Consider the following 15,686-nt stretch of genomic DNA (forward strand, 5'->3'; position numbering starts at 1 on the left):
TCGGCTCAAATTAATGCCAAGGCTGGCCGGCTCAATAGCTCAAGCTCTTAAAAAAAAAAAAAAAAAGGACTTTTTGTGGCGACTAAGTCGCCACTAAAGGGCTGCTACAACATATATAGGAATTATGTATACACTTTATATACAAGAATTATATAGTTTATATATATATATATATGCTGGAATTAATCATACATTTATTATACGTTAATTATACATTTATTATGTAATAATGATATGATATATTTTTTTTTTACCTATGCAATAGTGATACATATTATATACCACAATGATACGGTTTCTATAATACATTTTTTGTATGTATGGTACACTTTCTATACAAGATTGAAAATTTATATACACACGCTTTGAATTATATATACACTTTCTATACAAAAATGATACATATTATATACAAAAATGATACAATTTTCTATTCTATATAGCGGTCAGACCTGTCATATTAATACATTATATACACAAATGATACATATTATATATAAAAATAATACATACCTTAGTGATTCATATTTTATACAGTTTCTATACATTACAAATAGGTACTAATACATATTTTATACAGAAATGACACATATTATATATAAAAATCGCCTCAAACATTTTTGTATTTGGGCTTTTATTTGAAAATTATCTTATTTAAGTTTTGTCTAATGAATAAGATTAGTTTAGTGAGTATAATTTGAGTTTAGAAAAACTTTGGCCACCGTGTGGAATTAGTTTCATCCGACCGGCCATATATGTCCTCTTCCCGAAAAAGATTGCGCAATATCCCTGAAATGGGCCAAGCAGGCCCAAAGTAACACGATCCATTTGCCTAATGGACCAGTAACCCCAAAACCCTAAATTTTCATCCACACTATAAATTCACATTTCATCGTTTAGGGTTTCTCTTCACTGCCATACTCTTCTTCTCATCACTTGCCTCTCCTTTCTCTTCACTGCCCAAAAATGTCTTCAGAATCCCTAGTCCTCCGTGGCACAATGAGAGCCCACACCGATTGGGTCACAGCAATCGCTACCCCAATCGACAACTCCGACATGATCGTCACTTCTTCACGTGACAAATCCATCATCGTTTGGTCCTTAACCAAAGACGGACCCACTTACGGTGTGCCACGTCGCCGTTTAACCGGACACGGCCACTTCGTACAAGACGTCGTACTTTCATCCGACGGCATGTTCGCACTTTCCGGTTCGTGGGACGGTGAACTCCGTTTGTGGGACCTACAAGCCGGGACCACCGCACGCCGTTTTGTCGGACATACTAAGGATGTTTTGTCTGTCGCATTTTCCGTCGATAACCGTCAAATCGTGTCGGCTTCACGTGACAAATCAATTAAGCTATGGAACACTTTAGGGGAATGTAAGTATACTATTACTGATGGTGATTCACATTCTGATTGGGTTTCATGTGTGAGATTTAGTCCTAATACGTTACAACCAACGATTGTGTCTGGTTCTTGGGATAGAACTGTGAAGATATGGAATTTGACTAACTGTAAGTTGAGATCTACATTGGCTGGACATGCGGGTTATGTGAACACTGTTGCGGTATCGCCAGATGGTTCGTTGTGTGCTAGTGGAGGGAAAGATGGGGTTATTTTGCTATGGGATTTGGCTGAAGGGAAGAAGCTTTATTCGCTTGATGCTGGGAGTATTATTCATACTCTTTGTTTTAGTCCTAATAGGTATTGGCTTTGTGCTGCGACCGAGTCGAGTATTAAGATTTGGGATTTGGAGAGTAAGAGTATTGTTGTGGATTTGAAAGTTGATCTTAAGCAAGAGAGTGAGATGTATCCCCAAGGAGCTGCTTCTGGCAAGAACAAGGACAAGGTATCATTACGGTTTCTGTTTTTGTTATTGTTTGATTAGGTTATTATTATTATTATTATTAATAATAAGATCATTTTTTTTAACGCCTGTGTTGTGGAAATTTATCGTTATCTGTAGTGTATGATGATAGGCATGTATAATGTATTAACTTTGTCCCAACTCCCCGAATTGGTCGGGTCCTGGCAACGTAGGCCTGGCAACGTAGGCGTGTAGACCAACAGCTAAAATTAGGTAATTAAGTAGGATGAAGCAGTCTGCTTGAAATAAAATAGAGTATTTTGCAACTTTGGATTAGGTTAATGCTTCTATTGGTAGGCGAAATTTGTCAGCTGTTCATGGTCTGTTTGCTCGTAACAATTCCTTGAGAAGATGCCATGATATTGAGATTCTTGTTGCCATATTGCTTTAATTGGTTAGGAAACGGGCAACCTTGGACAATTCTCCGAGACTATGCCCTTCTGTGATGATGCTTGTAATGATTTGGGTTGGGAAATGTGCAAGCTTGGACATTTAAATAGGATGAAGCAGTCTGCTTAAATCAAGATAAGAGTATTTTGCAACTATGGATTAGGCTAACGCTTCTTTTGGTTGTAATAAACACATCAGCTCTTCATGGGCTTCTTACGGTAATGGTTACCTGAGGTTGATGATGCCATGGCAGTGAGCCGTGTTGCTTTACTTCTTCATTAGGAAGTGCTCAACCTTGGACATGTTCCCTTTCATGTTGATGCTTTTAATGATTAAAGTTATGAGGTCTTGATTATATCTGCAGTTTTTCATTTGCTGGGTGTATGAATGTAGTTTGGAATAATCTCCTCATCTCTCAACACTATTAGAGCAATTATTTCAAGCTATAATCCTCTTTATCTTTTATTTACTGTGTTTGTTTTGGGTCATTTTCTTCATATCTTGTTTTGCTTTTTGTGAATTTGAAATAAATCTGTGCACAATAAGCCGATGCTCTGGATGATTCGAGAATGAAGGAAGCATGGTTATGTGCACAGAAATTGAATTAGAGTCGACATGTCTGCTCCCTCTGATTGCTCCATGATTTGGGGGCCTGGTTTAGACTCACATCATAATTAATCTATTATGCCTTGATAAAAAAATTAAATGTAGTTTGAATTCTTTTAGGTTTTGTATAGCTTTTTACTCCACTGCTTGTTGGTTGGTTGTTTTAGTATATTGTAAAACAATTACATGTTCTGCAATTTGGAGTATTTACATTACATGTCTGTACAAACTTTCTGTAAGTGCAGTTACGAACTTTTATAGTGATACGGTGATGCCTTCAGCTGCTAGTCCTGTTATCAATTTGCACAGCTAATATTGTTGAATCTCATTTGGCAGATCATATACTGTACGAGTTTGAGCTGGAGTGCTGATGGAAGCACCCTTTTCAGTGGATACACAGACGGTTTGATTAGGGTCTGGGGTATTGGGCGTTATTAGGAGTTGCATCTAGGCAAGAAGGCCATAGTTATTTAAAGACATTTAGATTTCTCTTAAAATGTTTGACGACGAGTATTTGGATTCTCCTTGTTTCTCATGGTTTTGAGAGTTTTGCTGTTCCATTTTTGGAATTCTATTTAGTATTTTGTTACAAGCATTATGTTGCTACACATGAAGTTGGTTTGCATGTATGTTATTCCTCAAGGCTTTCTTCTGATCTTGATTTCATTCTCGGTTTTTTGAATTCATATTCATGGTCCTACGGCTGTTGCTGAAATACTTGTGAAAGTATTGATACTCTCCTGTCTTTCTCCTAGGATAATTAGTTAATAAAGTTGTTTAATCCATATTTCCTAGGTGTTAGGATGTCTTTCATCTTTCAGGTTAGGCTTATATTGAGGTTGTTTTAAGCAAGTTTGTTCATTCGGCTTCCTAAATCCGTTTTAAGTAAGTTGAGCTCCTGCTTATCTTTTTGAGTTATGTACCCTACATTTGATGTCCCTGAACTCCCAAACAAATGCGATAGAAATTTGGTGAAGTTGAGAAATTTGCAGTTATGTGGTCTTTCATTATCCACCATCAATTGGTGAGCATACTGCGATGTACCAATACGCAAGTTAACCTCCCTCTCTGGAGGGAAACTTCAATAGAGCATTAATCAATTGATGCACCTCTTATGAGGTGACAGTTTTCTATCTTTTTACGCGTCTTCACATCATCTTCATAATAAATGCGCTTTATCCCATACATAATGAATTTAGGTCTCATTGTAAACATGAATACACATTGTTCCATTCTTGCGCACGGAATTTAGGGAGTCCAAAATGTTACTACATTGCAGGCGGATCAGATGTATAGAGGTATGCGGGTAATGGTAGTCACTGCTTCAAAAGTAAATATTTCTAAAGAAGACTGCCTATGGTAACATAAATGATATGTACAAACCACAAGATCTCGCAGATAAAAAAAATGTTGCTGCCGAAATTAAAACGTTCTCAGTCTATTCTATGAACTTTATGTTATACACAAGTGAGGCTTTGCTATCTCACCAGAAGAATAGATGAACTGGCGGTTAGCATTCAGCCTAGGCAGCAATGAACATCCTTGGTGTAGTTAGTGATTGGAATAAAAGAGAAGGGAAACTTAGATTTTAATTAAACTTAAAGATGAAGGGTCTATCGGAAACAACTTGTAAGATCTGCTTACATTCTATCCTCCTCAAACCCCACTTGTGGGATTACACTCGGTATGTTGTAGTTGTCTTAAAAGGAGGGTGTTCACTCGGTATGCTGTAGTTGTCTTAAAGGAGGGTGTGACCGACTAATTTCATGTATTGCAGGAGTACATATGAATCTTTTCCTACTCTTTTCCCCAGAAAATTGATAGTACAATAAAAGAGATGAAAGATCAAATACTCCCACTTTTTCTTTTTGGTTCGGTAAAAGAAAATGAGATGCTTCCCATGTGCAGCGTTTTTCTTATCCCTTTGTCCTCGCTTGAATGAAGGTATGGAAGTTCAGATACCCCTCTTCTTGTTCGAAAAAAATAATAGATATGATCCAACCCTGCGAAAAAGAGAATCTTTTGGTATTTTTTGCAAAAGTACGTGAGTTATATAACTAGCTTTAGACATAGAAATTAAAAAGAAAAAGTAATTAGTTCACTGAATTCCAAATAGAAGTGATTGGAATTAAGAATGAAAAACTGGAGAACTAGACTTATTAAAGGTCTATTTTGTAAGGTCAAGGTATAATGATAAATCAAGGAATACTTGAGTTTAAGTGAGAAATAGAGATAATAGTCAAAATACCCCCCAACGTTTGACCAAAATGCCAACTACACACCTAACTTTTGCGTTGGTCCTATTACCCCCCGGACAAATTTTTTCGGTATTAAAATGCCCCTTTTTTTTTCGATGTGGACAAGAGCGCGCACCGCTCGGCCGCGCGTTATAACCTTTAAAAAACAAAGATCGACGTGTTTTGGTGTGACACCCCAATTCTTTTAAAACTATCTTTTGAATTTTTGATTGACCATTATTTGATAATAAGGGTATGTTTTACTTCACACTTCCCGAATATGAACTTGACGATGTTTGAAACTTGTTTGAAGTTGTTATGGTGTAGTTATTTAAACTACTCCTATTATGATTATCTTATTAAATTTATCATATGGATTAAATATTTATAAAGGGCAACCTTTTTAATTTACTCTAGTTTATTTTATTATTTTCCTTCAATCTTCTCATGGAAGATACAATTATTTTACTAACTTTTTTCCTTCTCATCAAGTAAGATAAATACCCCTTTGTCTCTTATTTCCCCCACCTCTATAATTTCGGTTCCTTTCTAGAAAAAGAAGACCAAAAAACTTCCCTCCAATCCTAACATTCATCCACCAAATCAATCCTCAAGAATTTCCTTGGTTGAGCCCCAAACAACTCCACGCGATTAAGGTAAGTCACAAACCCGTTTTTGAATTGACGTCGTTAGTATTTTTAGCATAACTCTTTGTGTAGACCTCCGTTTTGAGTGATTCTGGATGTTTTAGAAAGCTAATTCATAGACCTAGAACTTTCATTCAGGGTCTAAAACCCAGTTTTGTATCCACCCGAAAAGGGCGAAGAAGTACGGGGGAGGTGCTGTCCAGTTTTCGTTTTGGACTTCCTCTGCTGTTAGTATTTTGAGCATATCTTTTTGTACAAAATTGCTATGGGGGTGATTCGAAATTACCGAGACCCTAAGACATATATGTACAACTTTAATTAAGGCCACAAAGTCTATTCTTGCCATTTACCCCTTCGAAATCGAGCGTACAAGATAAGAGCAAGTAGGAATGTACCTGTTTTGACGAAGTTTAGGCTGATTTTCCGATTTCATGTTTAGTTTTGATGTGCCAAGACTCTTGAACTTAAGTAGACATTTGGTTGTATATTTAAGGTATATATACTCTTGTACAAGCTAAGGAGAATTGTTTGACGAAGTGGACTCTGGTTGGTCTATGGCGTAGGCGATGTGAGCTCTTCGGGTTATGGTAGAACTTGTCGTATGGTAAAACGCCAAGGTTTGTGTATAAACTCAAACTTAAAATACCTTTGTTTTCTGGAATTTTTAAAGTACCTTGGTGGGTTGTTTCCTTACTTTTCATCTTATGTCCGTATGATTATTGTTTCAAGCATTGCAAAACTTCCGCTAAATCGCCCACATCGTACGAATTGCTTGATCATTTTGCACCCTTGTTAGACTTTGTCCTTCTTGTTACGGTGACTTTGTCATCGATATTGGCATGCCCTCAATTCGGATCTCGGCCATCTTGACTTTGGATTTACATTTCGTCTTGACGATGGATTTTCGTCCATTCTTTTTTCAACATGGCTCTTGATTCTCTTGACTATTGGGTGACGACCCTTCTTGATATGGGCTTGGTCCTTCTTGATTCGGGGCTACGCCCATCTTGATTTTGATTGTGCTTGGTGGGATGGCATGACGTACACGTTGGGCGAAATTGGTTATTTGACAACTACTTGAATTCAATTATAAGCTTTCTTGATACTTAAGCCTACGAATATTAGCATCGATATTTTGAAACTCTTCAAGGTTGGTATTTGATACTTTGATACACTTGTTTGCTTGGTTTATTGTTATCTTATTGAGCTACTACGACGAATAAGGGGGAATTGGAGAATCTAATGGCTCCCAAGCCCAAAAGTTTAAGCTTTATGCTTAGCGATAGTTGTTTTTATCGTAGGTAAGGTGCAAGATGAGATGTGAAGATGGCCGATTGGAGTAGATTTTTTTTGAAGATCTTCTTGTAAAATTTTGGGGACTTGTACATGATACACGTGTGACACTTATGTATGAAATTTTGAAGGCTTGTGGAAAACAAGACCATATGCTTGCAACATGAACTTGGTGACTTGTTTTGCCATTTTAGGGTGTGCTTTTAACGTAAGTCATGCCATGTACTGGGTCTATATTTTGTCTTGAAATTATGTACAAAGAAAGACAATAGTTTTGCGATAATCACTAGTTTGAGTTTTATGTATCTTATGAGCCTGCAATGGTCTTGGATTTGGAAGCGAAATTTCAAAATGAAGTTTCTTAAATAAGTTGAATATTTGAGAAGGGAATTACCACTTTAAAATGATACCCTGAGGTTACATTTTATCTAAGAAATTTTTGAAGGGCGTAATGAAAAAAAGAAGAATGCCGCACTTTTTCCCCTTTTTCGCGTGGCCCTTTTTTTTTCCGCTGTTAAACCTATTCGTGAGTATCCTTTGGCATAAGCTTCCTCTAAAGGTCGTAAGTGTAAAATTAGCTTTGATTCGAAGGTAGCACCCTCCCAAAGGGGGATGCTACAAGTTTTGGTATCAGAGCCTAGGTTTGTGATTCTAGGACTTTTGTTATGATTTGTTGATATCTTGTTCATTTTTGTCACGTGTTTTTGTCCATAGCGCATATGCATCATGTACATGTCCCTAATGCAATGTGATCTTCCCTTATGAAGGAATCAAGTCGTGGCATCTTCTACTTCAAATAGACTTTGTAAGCCGCTCGTGAGAGTTTAAACAACTCTAATGTCCAACCTCATCTACAGAAGGGTTGGAGAACATTGCCGATTCTAATCCTCCTGAGTGCAAGTGGATGCGAAGCGGGAGATAATCGGTACAAAGAGTGGGCCACACCCTAACGAGTCATAGTGCTCTGCTATTGATCCTCCTTTTCAACAAATGGCCGATTTCTTTCGTCACATGGCCAAGAATGCCCGACGATGAAGTGAACTTCGAGAAAATGAGAAAAATGGGTGGAGTTGAGTTTGAAGGCATGATCCTACGGATGGTTGGAAGCGACATTGAAAGAGTGTTTGAGCAATTAGAGTGTTCGATCGCCAAATTTAAGTATCTTCATTTCACTATTACAAAAAGATGCCTAAGTTGGTGGGTAAGTGTGCGAATGCCAAGGCAAAACCTCCGTTCTTACTTGGAATGATTTTGTGAAAGAGTTTCATATGAAGTATGTTCCACCGCTTATCATGATGCAAAGAAGAAGGAATTCTTAAATTTAGAGCAAGGGAGTATACATTAACGAATATTAAGTTTCTCGAGGCTTTCTCGTTATCTTGGTGGTATTATTAATAACGAAAAGGATAAGTGCGAGCGATTCGAGGACTTTTGAATAATTCCATTAGAAAATCGGTGGCGGTCCTACAACATGAAAACTTTTGTAAATTACTTACTTGGGAAAGGATCGACAAGGAGCAAGCTAGTAGAAATGAAAACAAGCTCGAAAAGCCGACGGCATTCGGGGAGGTCCATCTAAAGGGAAGGTTTGATAATTCCAAAGCTAGTATCGCTCATAAGTCAACCCAAAGATAAGTCTTTTGACTCTGCCATGGCCAAGTGACTCCTATACCCACTTGTGCACAATGCGGGAAGAATCACTTTTTTGGGAGAGCCTGGTGCTTGTTTTTAATTGTGGAGCTTTAATCATAGAGTGAAGGATTGTCCTCATCCTAATCCCACCTCTTTCGCCACTCGGTTCAAAAAACCTATTACCACTCCCTGGAATAGAGGTGCAAGATCTAGAAACACACAAGCAACAAAGTGGAGCCAATCGAGCTAGTGGGTCAAGAGCTACAGCACGAGCTTATTTACGAGGCAGAGGGAAGACCAGATGGAGTAGACGTGGTTGTTGGTAAATTTCACTTATTCGGCTACGTGTTGTTACATTATTTGATCCCGGTTCTACACATTCCTATGTTTGCTCATCATTGGCTTTTCCCGAAAATGTGAAATCAGAAACTCGATTGTGGTGTGTTTGTCCAAAGTCCTTTGGGTCAACAAGTTGTTTGTGATCGGATCTATCGAGGTTGTCCTCGTGATTCAAAATCTAGTCTTCCCCGCCGATTTGATTGAAATGCCTTCCAAGACTATGACGTCATTATCGGTATGGATTGGCTTTATTTACGGTAGTTGATTGTAATTACGGTGACCGCTCAAAGCTCTTCGCTTTCACACATCACTATTCGAGGTGAAAGATCATTGACATCTAATATTATCTCCGCGGTTGTGGCAAGGAAGATGATTAGACAAGGTTGTGAAGCTTACCTTGCTTCATATATTTGATACCCACTTGGAAAGTCCAAGCCTTAAAGATATACCGATTGGTGTGTGAATTTCCTAATGTCTTTCCCGAAAATCTTCTGGATTGCCCCGGAGAGGAGGTTGAATTCTATGAGGTTCTTCCCCGAACTACTCCTATTTCTATAACGCCTTATCGAATGGCTCAAGCGGAAATTCAAGGAGTTGAAAAATCAATTGCAAGAACTTCTTGAGAAGTGTTTTATTCGCCCGAGTGTTTCTCCCCGGGGAGCTCTCGTTCTATTTGTGAAAAGAAAGATGGAACTCTTAGGCTTTGTATTGATTACCGCAACTAAACAAGGTGACAATTAAGAATAGATATCACCGCCTAGGATTGATGACCTATTTGACCGGTTAAAGGGTGCTAGTTTGTTCTCAAAAATTGACTTGAGGTCCGGGTATTACTAACCGCGGGTAAGGGAACAAGATGTCCCTAAACTGCCTTTAGACTCGATATGGCCATTATGAATTTTTGGTAATGTCATTCGGGTTGACGAATGCTCTGCGAGCATTCATGGATCCGATGAACCGCGTGTTTAAGCCCTATCTTGATCAATTTGTGGTGGTTTTTATGATGATATTTTAATATATTCCAAGAATAGTGAAGATCAATCTCCGAATGGTTTTGCAAATTTTGCAAGAGAAAAAGCTTTATGCTAAGCTTTCCAAATGTGAATTTTGGCTTAGTGAAGTGGCTTTTCTAGGACATATTGTGTCAAACAGGGTGTGAAGGTGGATCCTAGTAAGATTCGAGGCTATTGTTGAATGGAAACCACCTAAAAGTCCAACTCGAAGTAAGGAGTTTCTTGGGTTTAGCGGGATACTATAGAAGGTTTGTCAAAGCTTTTCCATTATAGCCTCTCCTTTGACTAAACTTTTTGAGGAAGGATGTACATGGGATGACAAATGCCGCTTTTCAAATCCTTATTGACACAAGCTCCTATACTTACTCTACCAATTGATGCGGGAAGGAAGAGTATGTGATATATAGCGATGCCTCTCATCATGGTTTGGGTTGTGTCCGATGCAGAAGGGGAAAGTGGTTGCGTATGCCTCTCGAAAATCAAAATTTAATCGAACTATACCCATGACTCAGCTTTTGCCATAGTGTTTGCTTTGAAAATTTGGAGGCATCACTTATATGGCGAAAAGTGTCACATATTCTCGATCAAAAGAAGTACTTGGGTACACGAAAAGAGTTGAATTTGAGACAACGTAGATGGCTTGAACTCATTAAAGACTATGACTCCATTTGATTGACTATCATCCATGTAAAGCCAATGGTGGCAGATGCTAAGTCGCAAGGCCCTTGCTAGTTTGTCTTTAAGTCATTTGCCTTTGTTTCTTGAATTAAGAGCCACGAAGGCTTGTCTTGCATTTAATTGATCGTCGCTAGTTTGCAAGTCAAGCCGATTTTGAAACTTGTGAAAGAAACACGAAGGTGGATGCGTTTCAGAAATTGATCAAAGTTCACGGAGAAAGCAGCCCGATTTTAAATTAAGGGAGGATGGTGTTCTACTTTATCAAAACAAAGTTATGTGTCCCTAAAGATGACCACGAGAAAAGAAATTTTAAATGAAAGACATACTTCATATTGCTGCGGTGGAATGGTATGAAGAAGGACATTGCGGAATTTATTTCTAAATGCTTAGTTTGTCAACGGATAAAGGCTGAGCATCAAGTCCCAATTGCAACTTGTCGACCCTTGTGGAAATGGGAAAGAATAACTATGGACTTTGTTTTTCGGGCTTCCACGCACTCAAAGAAATCATGATGCAATTTGGGTTATAGTTGATAGGTTAACCAAAAGTGCCCATTTTTGGCCATCGAATGGACTACCCGCTTGAAAAGTACGTAATGAGATTGATACGGTGTCCCCGTTTCTATTGTATCCACCGAGACCCAAGGTTTATATATTCGGGACTAGGTTGCGAAGTTTGGGCACAAGGTTGAACTTAACTTCCTTCCATCCTCAAAAGTAATTAGGTGATTCAAATCTTGGAAGATATGCTTCGAGCTTGCATTATGGAATTTGAGGGTAGTGACAAACACCTAGCTTTGATAGAGTTCGCTTACAATAATAGCTATCAATCAAGTATTGGCATGCCTCCCTACGAAGCCCTATATGGGAGAAAGTGTAGAACTCCCTTTGTTGGGTGAAGTTGGTGAACGGGAATTGCTGGTCCCGAGATTGTGCAACAAACCGAGGATAAGGTAAAAGTCATCAAGGATCGTCTAAAAGGTTTTGTACGTACAAAAGTCTTATCGATCTTAAAAGGCGTGAAATTGAGTATCAAGTGGGAGATAAAGTATTTTTAAAGGTTTCTCCATGGAAGAAGATTATGAGATTTGGCCAAAAAGGAAAACTTAGTCCTCGATTTATTGGACCATACGAAGTGCTTCCGAGAGAGTTGGCCCGATTGCATATAGATTAGCTCTTCCACCGGAGTTAGATAGAATCCATAATGTCTTCCATGTTTCTATGCTTCGAAGATATCGCTCGATCCATCTCATGTTGTTCTATGGAATCCATTGAGGTCACCTCGACTTGACATATGAAGAGGAACCTATACAAATCTTAGCGCGTGAGACAAAAGAGCTTAGAAACATGAAAGTTCCATTAGTAAAAGTTCTTTGGAGAAATCATTCGGCAAAGATGCTACTCGGGAGCGAGAGGAGGATATGCGAATTCAATATCATGCATGATTGTTTTGAGGATAGTATAAGGTAAATTTCGGGGGCGAAATTTCTTAAGGGGGGGGGAGAGTTGTGACACCCCAATTCTTTTAAAACTAGCTTTTGAATTTTTGATTGACCATTATTTGATAATAAGGGTATGTTTTACTTCACACTTCCCGAATATAACTTGACGATGTTTGAAACTTGTTTGAAGTGTTATGGTGTAGTTATTTAAACTACTCCTATTATGATTATCTTATTAAATTTATCATATGGATTAAATATTTATAAAGGTGGGCAACCTTTTTAATTTACTCTAGTTTATTTTATTATTTTCCTTCAATCTTCTCATGGAAGATACAATTATTTTACTAACTTTTTTTCCTTCTCATCAAGTAAGATAAATACCCCTTTGTCTCTTATTTCCCCCACCTCTATAATTTTCGGTTCCTTTCTAGAAAAAGAAGACCAAAAACTTCCCTCCAATCCTAACATTCATCCACCAAATCAATCCTCAAGAATTTCCTTGGTTGAGCCCCAAACAACTCCACGCGATTAAGGTAAGTCACAAACCCGTTTTTGAATTGGACTGCTGTTAGTATTTTTAGCATAACTCTTTGTGTAGACCCTCCGTTTTGAGTGATTCTGGATGTTTTAGAAAGCTAATTCATAGACCTAGAACTTTCATTCAGGGTCTAAAACCCAGTTTTGCCTGTATCCACCCGAAAAGGGGCGAAGAAGTACAGGGGAGGTGCTGTCCAGTTTTCTGTTTTGGACTTCCTACATGCACTGCTGTTAGTATTTTGAGCATATCTTTTTGTACAAAATTGCTATGGGGGTGATTCGAAATTACCTGAGACCCTAAGACATATATGTACAACTTTAATTAAGGCCACAAAGTCTATTCTTGCCATTTACCCCTTCGAAACCGAGCGACAAGAAACAGTAGAACTGTCGGAATTCGTTTTGACGCTTAGGCTGATTTTCACTGATTTCATGTTTAGTTTTGATGTGCCAAGACTCTTGAACTTAAGTAGACATTTGGTTGTATATTTAAGGTATATATACTCTTGTACAATCTAAGGGGAATTGTTTGACGAAGTGGACTCTGGTTGGTCTATGGCGTAGGCGATGTGAGCTCTTCGGGTTATGGTAGAACTTGTCGTATGGTAAAACGCCAAGGTTTGTGTATAAACTCAAACTTAAAATACCTTTGTTTTCTGGAATTTTTAAAGTACCTTGGTGGGTTGTTTCCTTACTTTTCATCTTATGTCACTGTATGATTATTGTTTCAAGCATTGCAAAACTTCCGCTAAATCGCCCACTTGTACGAATTGCTTGATCATTTTGCACCCTTGTTGGGACTTTGTCCTTCTTGTTACGGTGACTTTGTCATCGATATTGGCATGCCCCTCAATTCGGATCTCGGCCATCTTGACTTTGGATTTACATTTCGTCTTGACGATGGATTTTCGTCCATTCTCAAGTACGAGTGGAAGGCCACTTTCAATACGGCTCTCGATTCTCTTCGACTATTGGGCGACGACCCTTCTTGATATGGGCTTCGGTCCTTCTTGATTTGGGGCTACGGCCCATCTTGATTTTGATTGTGCTTGGTGGGATGGCATGACGTACACATTGGGCGAAATTGGTTATTTGACAACTACTCTTGAATTCAATTATAAGCTTTCTTGATACTTAAGCCTACGAATATTAGCATCGATATTTTGAAACTCTTCAAGGTTGGTATTTGATACTTTGATACACTTGTTTGCTTGGTTTATTGTTATCTTATTGAGCTACCTACGACGAATAAGGGAATTGGAGAATCTAATGGCTCCAAGCCCAAAGTACATACACCACTAAGCTTTATGCTTAGCGATAGTTGTTTTCTATCGTAGGTAAGGTGCAAGATGAGATGTGAAGATGGCCGATTGGAGTAGATTTTTGGGAGCCCTTGTGAAGATCACATTTGCATTTGCGTCTGGTTCTTGTAAAATTTTGGGGACTTGTACATGATACACGTGTGACACTTATGTATGAAATTTTGAAGGCTTGTGGAAAACAAGACCATATCTTTGCAACATGAACTTGGTGACTTGTTTTGCCATTTTAGGGTGTGCTTTTAACGTAAGTCATGCCATGTACTGGGTCTATATTTTGTCTTGAAATTATGTACAAAGAAAGACAATAGTTTTGCGATAATCACTAGTTTGAGTTTTATGTATCTTATGAGCCTCGCAATGGTCTTGGATTTGGAAGCGAAATTTCAAAACGAAGTTTCTTAAATAAGTTGAATATTTGAGAAGGAATTACCACTTTAAAATGATACCCCGAGGTTACATTTTATCTAAGAAATTTTTGAAGGCGTAATGAAAAAGAAGAATGCCGCACTTTTTCCCCTTTTTCGCGTGGCCCTTTTTTTTTTCCGCTGTTAAACCTATTCGTGAGTATCCTTTGGCATAAGCTTCCTCTAAAGGTCGTAAGTGTAAAATTAGCTTTGATTCGAAGGTAGCACCCTCCCAAAGGGGATGCTACATTTGGAGCGCCAAATGGACTGCCACGTAGATGCCACATAGATGCCACATAGATAAATTTAAATTCCTCCATTTTTGGCTACTTCATCTTCTTCTTCACCCTATTTAATACCCATCTCCATTCTTTTTGCCAAATAATACCCATTATAAATTTAGAGTTAGGATAGTGATTATTCTTATAATCTTTGTTTTCCCAAATCAAATTAAAAAAAAAAAAAAAATCAAGAAAAAAAAAACGAAAAATCAAGAAAAAAAAGTTAAAAATCTAATCTTATTAAGGAAAATCGATTGAAAGTTGCTTGTTTGGAGTTGCTACTTGTTGCTTGGTTGGAGTTGTTTAAGCACTAATTCTTTGAATTGATTTGGGGGAGAAAATTAAACTCCATTGCTATGAATTTGGAGAAAGCTATGAAGAACACCAAGCGGGTTTCTTTAAATTCTTGATTGTTTGATCAAATTAATGGATAAACTTTGTTCTACTTGGTGTTAGGAAGCTTCATTTCACATTTGGGTTTTTTTCCCAAATCAAATTAAAAAAAAAAAAAAAACGAAAATCGGAGAAAAAAAAGTTGAAAATCTAATCTTGTTAAAGAAAATCTGATTGAAAGTTGCTTGTTTGGAGTTGCTATTTGTTGCTTGGTTGGAGTTGTTTAAGCACTAATTCTTTGAGTTGATTTGGGGAGAAAATTAAACTCCATTACTAGGAATTTGGAGAAAGCTATGAAGAACACCAAGTGGGTTTCTTTAAATTCTTGATTGTTTGATCAAATTAATGGATGAACTTTGTTCTACTTGGTGTTAGGAACCTTCCTTTCACATTTGGTTTTTTTTTTTGATCAAATTTGAGGAAGTTGATGTGATTTTTTTTTTCCAACTCCTAATGAAGATGATGATGATGTTGATGAAGATGAAGGAGAATTGGGTATGAGTTTTTGGATCCTCATACTGAAAATGGAGTATGGAAAATTGAGAGATTTTTTTTTTTTTTTGAAGAAGAGTAGATGGATGGAGGAAGGGGGGAAATTAAT

The 15,686-nt window shown here is 37.8% G+C and overlaps 1 protein-coding gene and 1 non-coding gene across 2 annotated transcripts; both read left to right on the plus strand.

Annotated features, from left to right (window-relative positions):
* Positions 1–912: 912 nt before the first annotated feature.
* LOC132055550 (small ribosomal subunit protein RACK1) lies at positions 913–3,520 on the plus strand. Its single transcript, XM_059447431.1, has 2 exons — positions 913–1,851; positions 3,202–3,520. The coding sequence occupies exons 1-2, from the start codon at positions 967–969 to the stop codon at positions 3,301–3,303; spliced, it is 987 nt and encodes a 328-aa protein (XP_059303414.1). The 5' UTR covers positions 913–966; the 3' UTR covers positions 3,304–3,520.
* Positions 2,827–2,930, plus strand: LOC132058682 (small nucleolar RNA snoR100). Its single transcript, XR_009415399.1, has one exon. It is a non-coding gene; the product is annotated as a small nucleolar RNA snoR100 (small nucleolar RNA).
* Positions 3,521–15,686: the final 12,166 nt, after the last annotated feature.

Source organism: Lycium ferocissimum, chromosome 5 (assembly GCF_029784015.1).
Source record: "Lycium ferocissimum isolate CSIRO_LF1 chromosome 5, AGI_CSIRO_Lferr_CH_V1, whole genome shotgun sequence".
Lineage (NCBI taxonomy): Eukaryota > Viridiplantae > Streptophyta > Magnoliopsida > Solanales > Solanaceae > Lycium > Lycium ferocissimum.

What these genes read in the sequence shown, in the direction of transcription:
- LOC132055550 (XM_059447431.1), top strand. Translation starts at nt 967, where the DNA reads ATGTCTTCAGAATCCCTAGTCCTCCGTGGCACAATGAGAGCCCACACC. An exon ending in CTGGCAAGAACAAGGACAAG is followed by an intron (nt 1,852 to 3,201) that starts GTATCATTACGG and finishes CTCATTTGGCAG; the next exon opens with ATCATATACTGTACGAGTTT.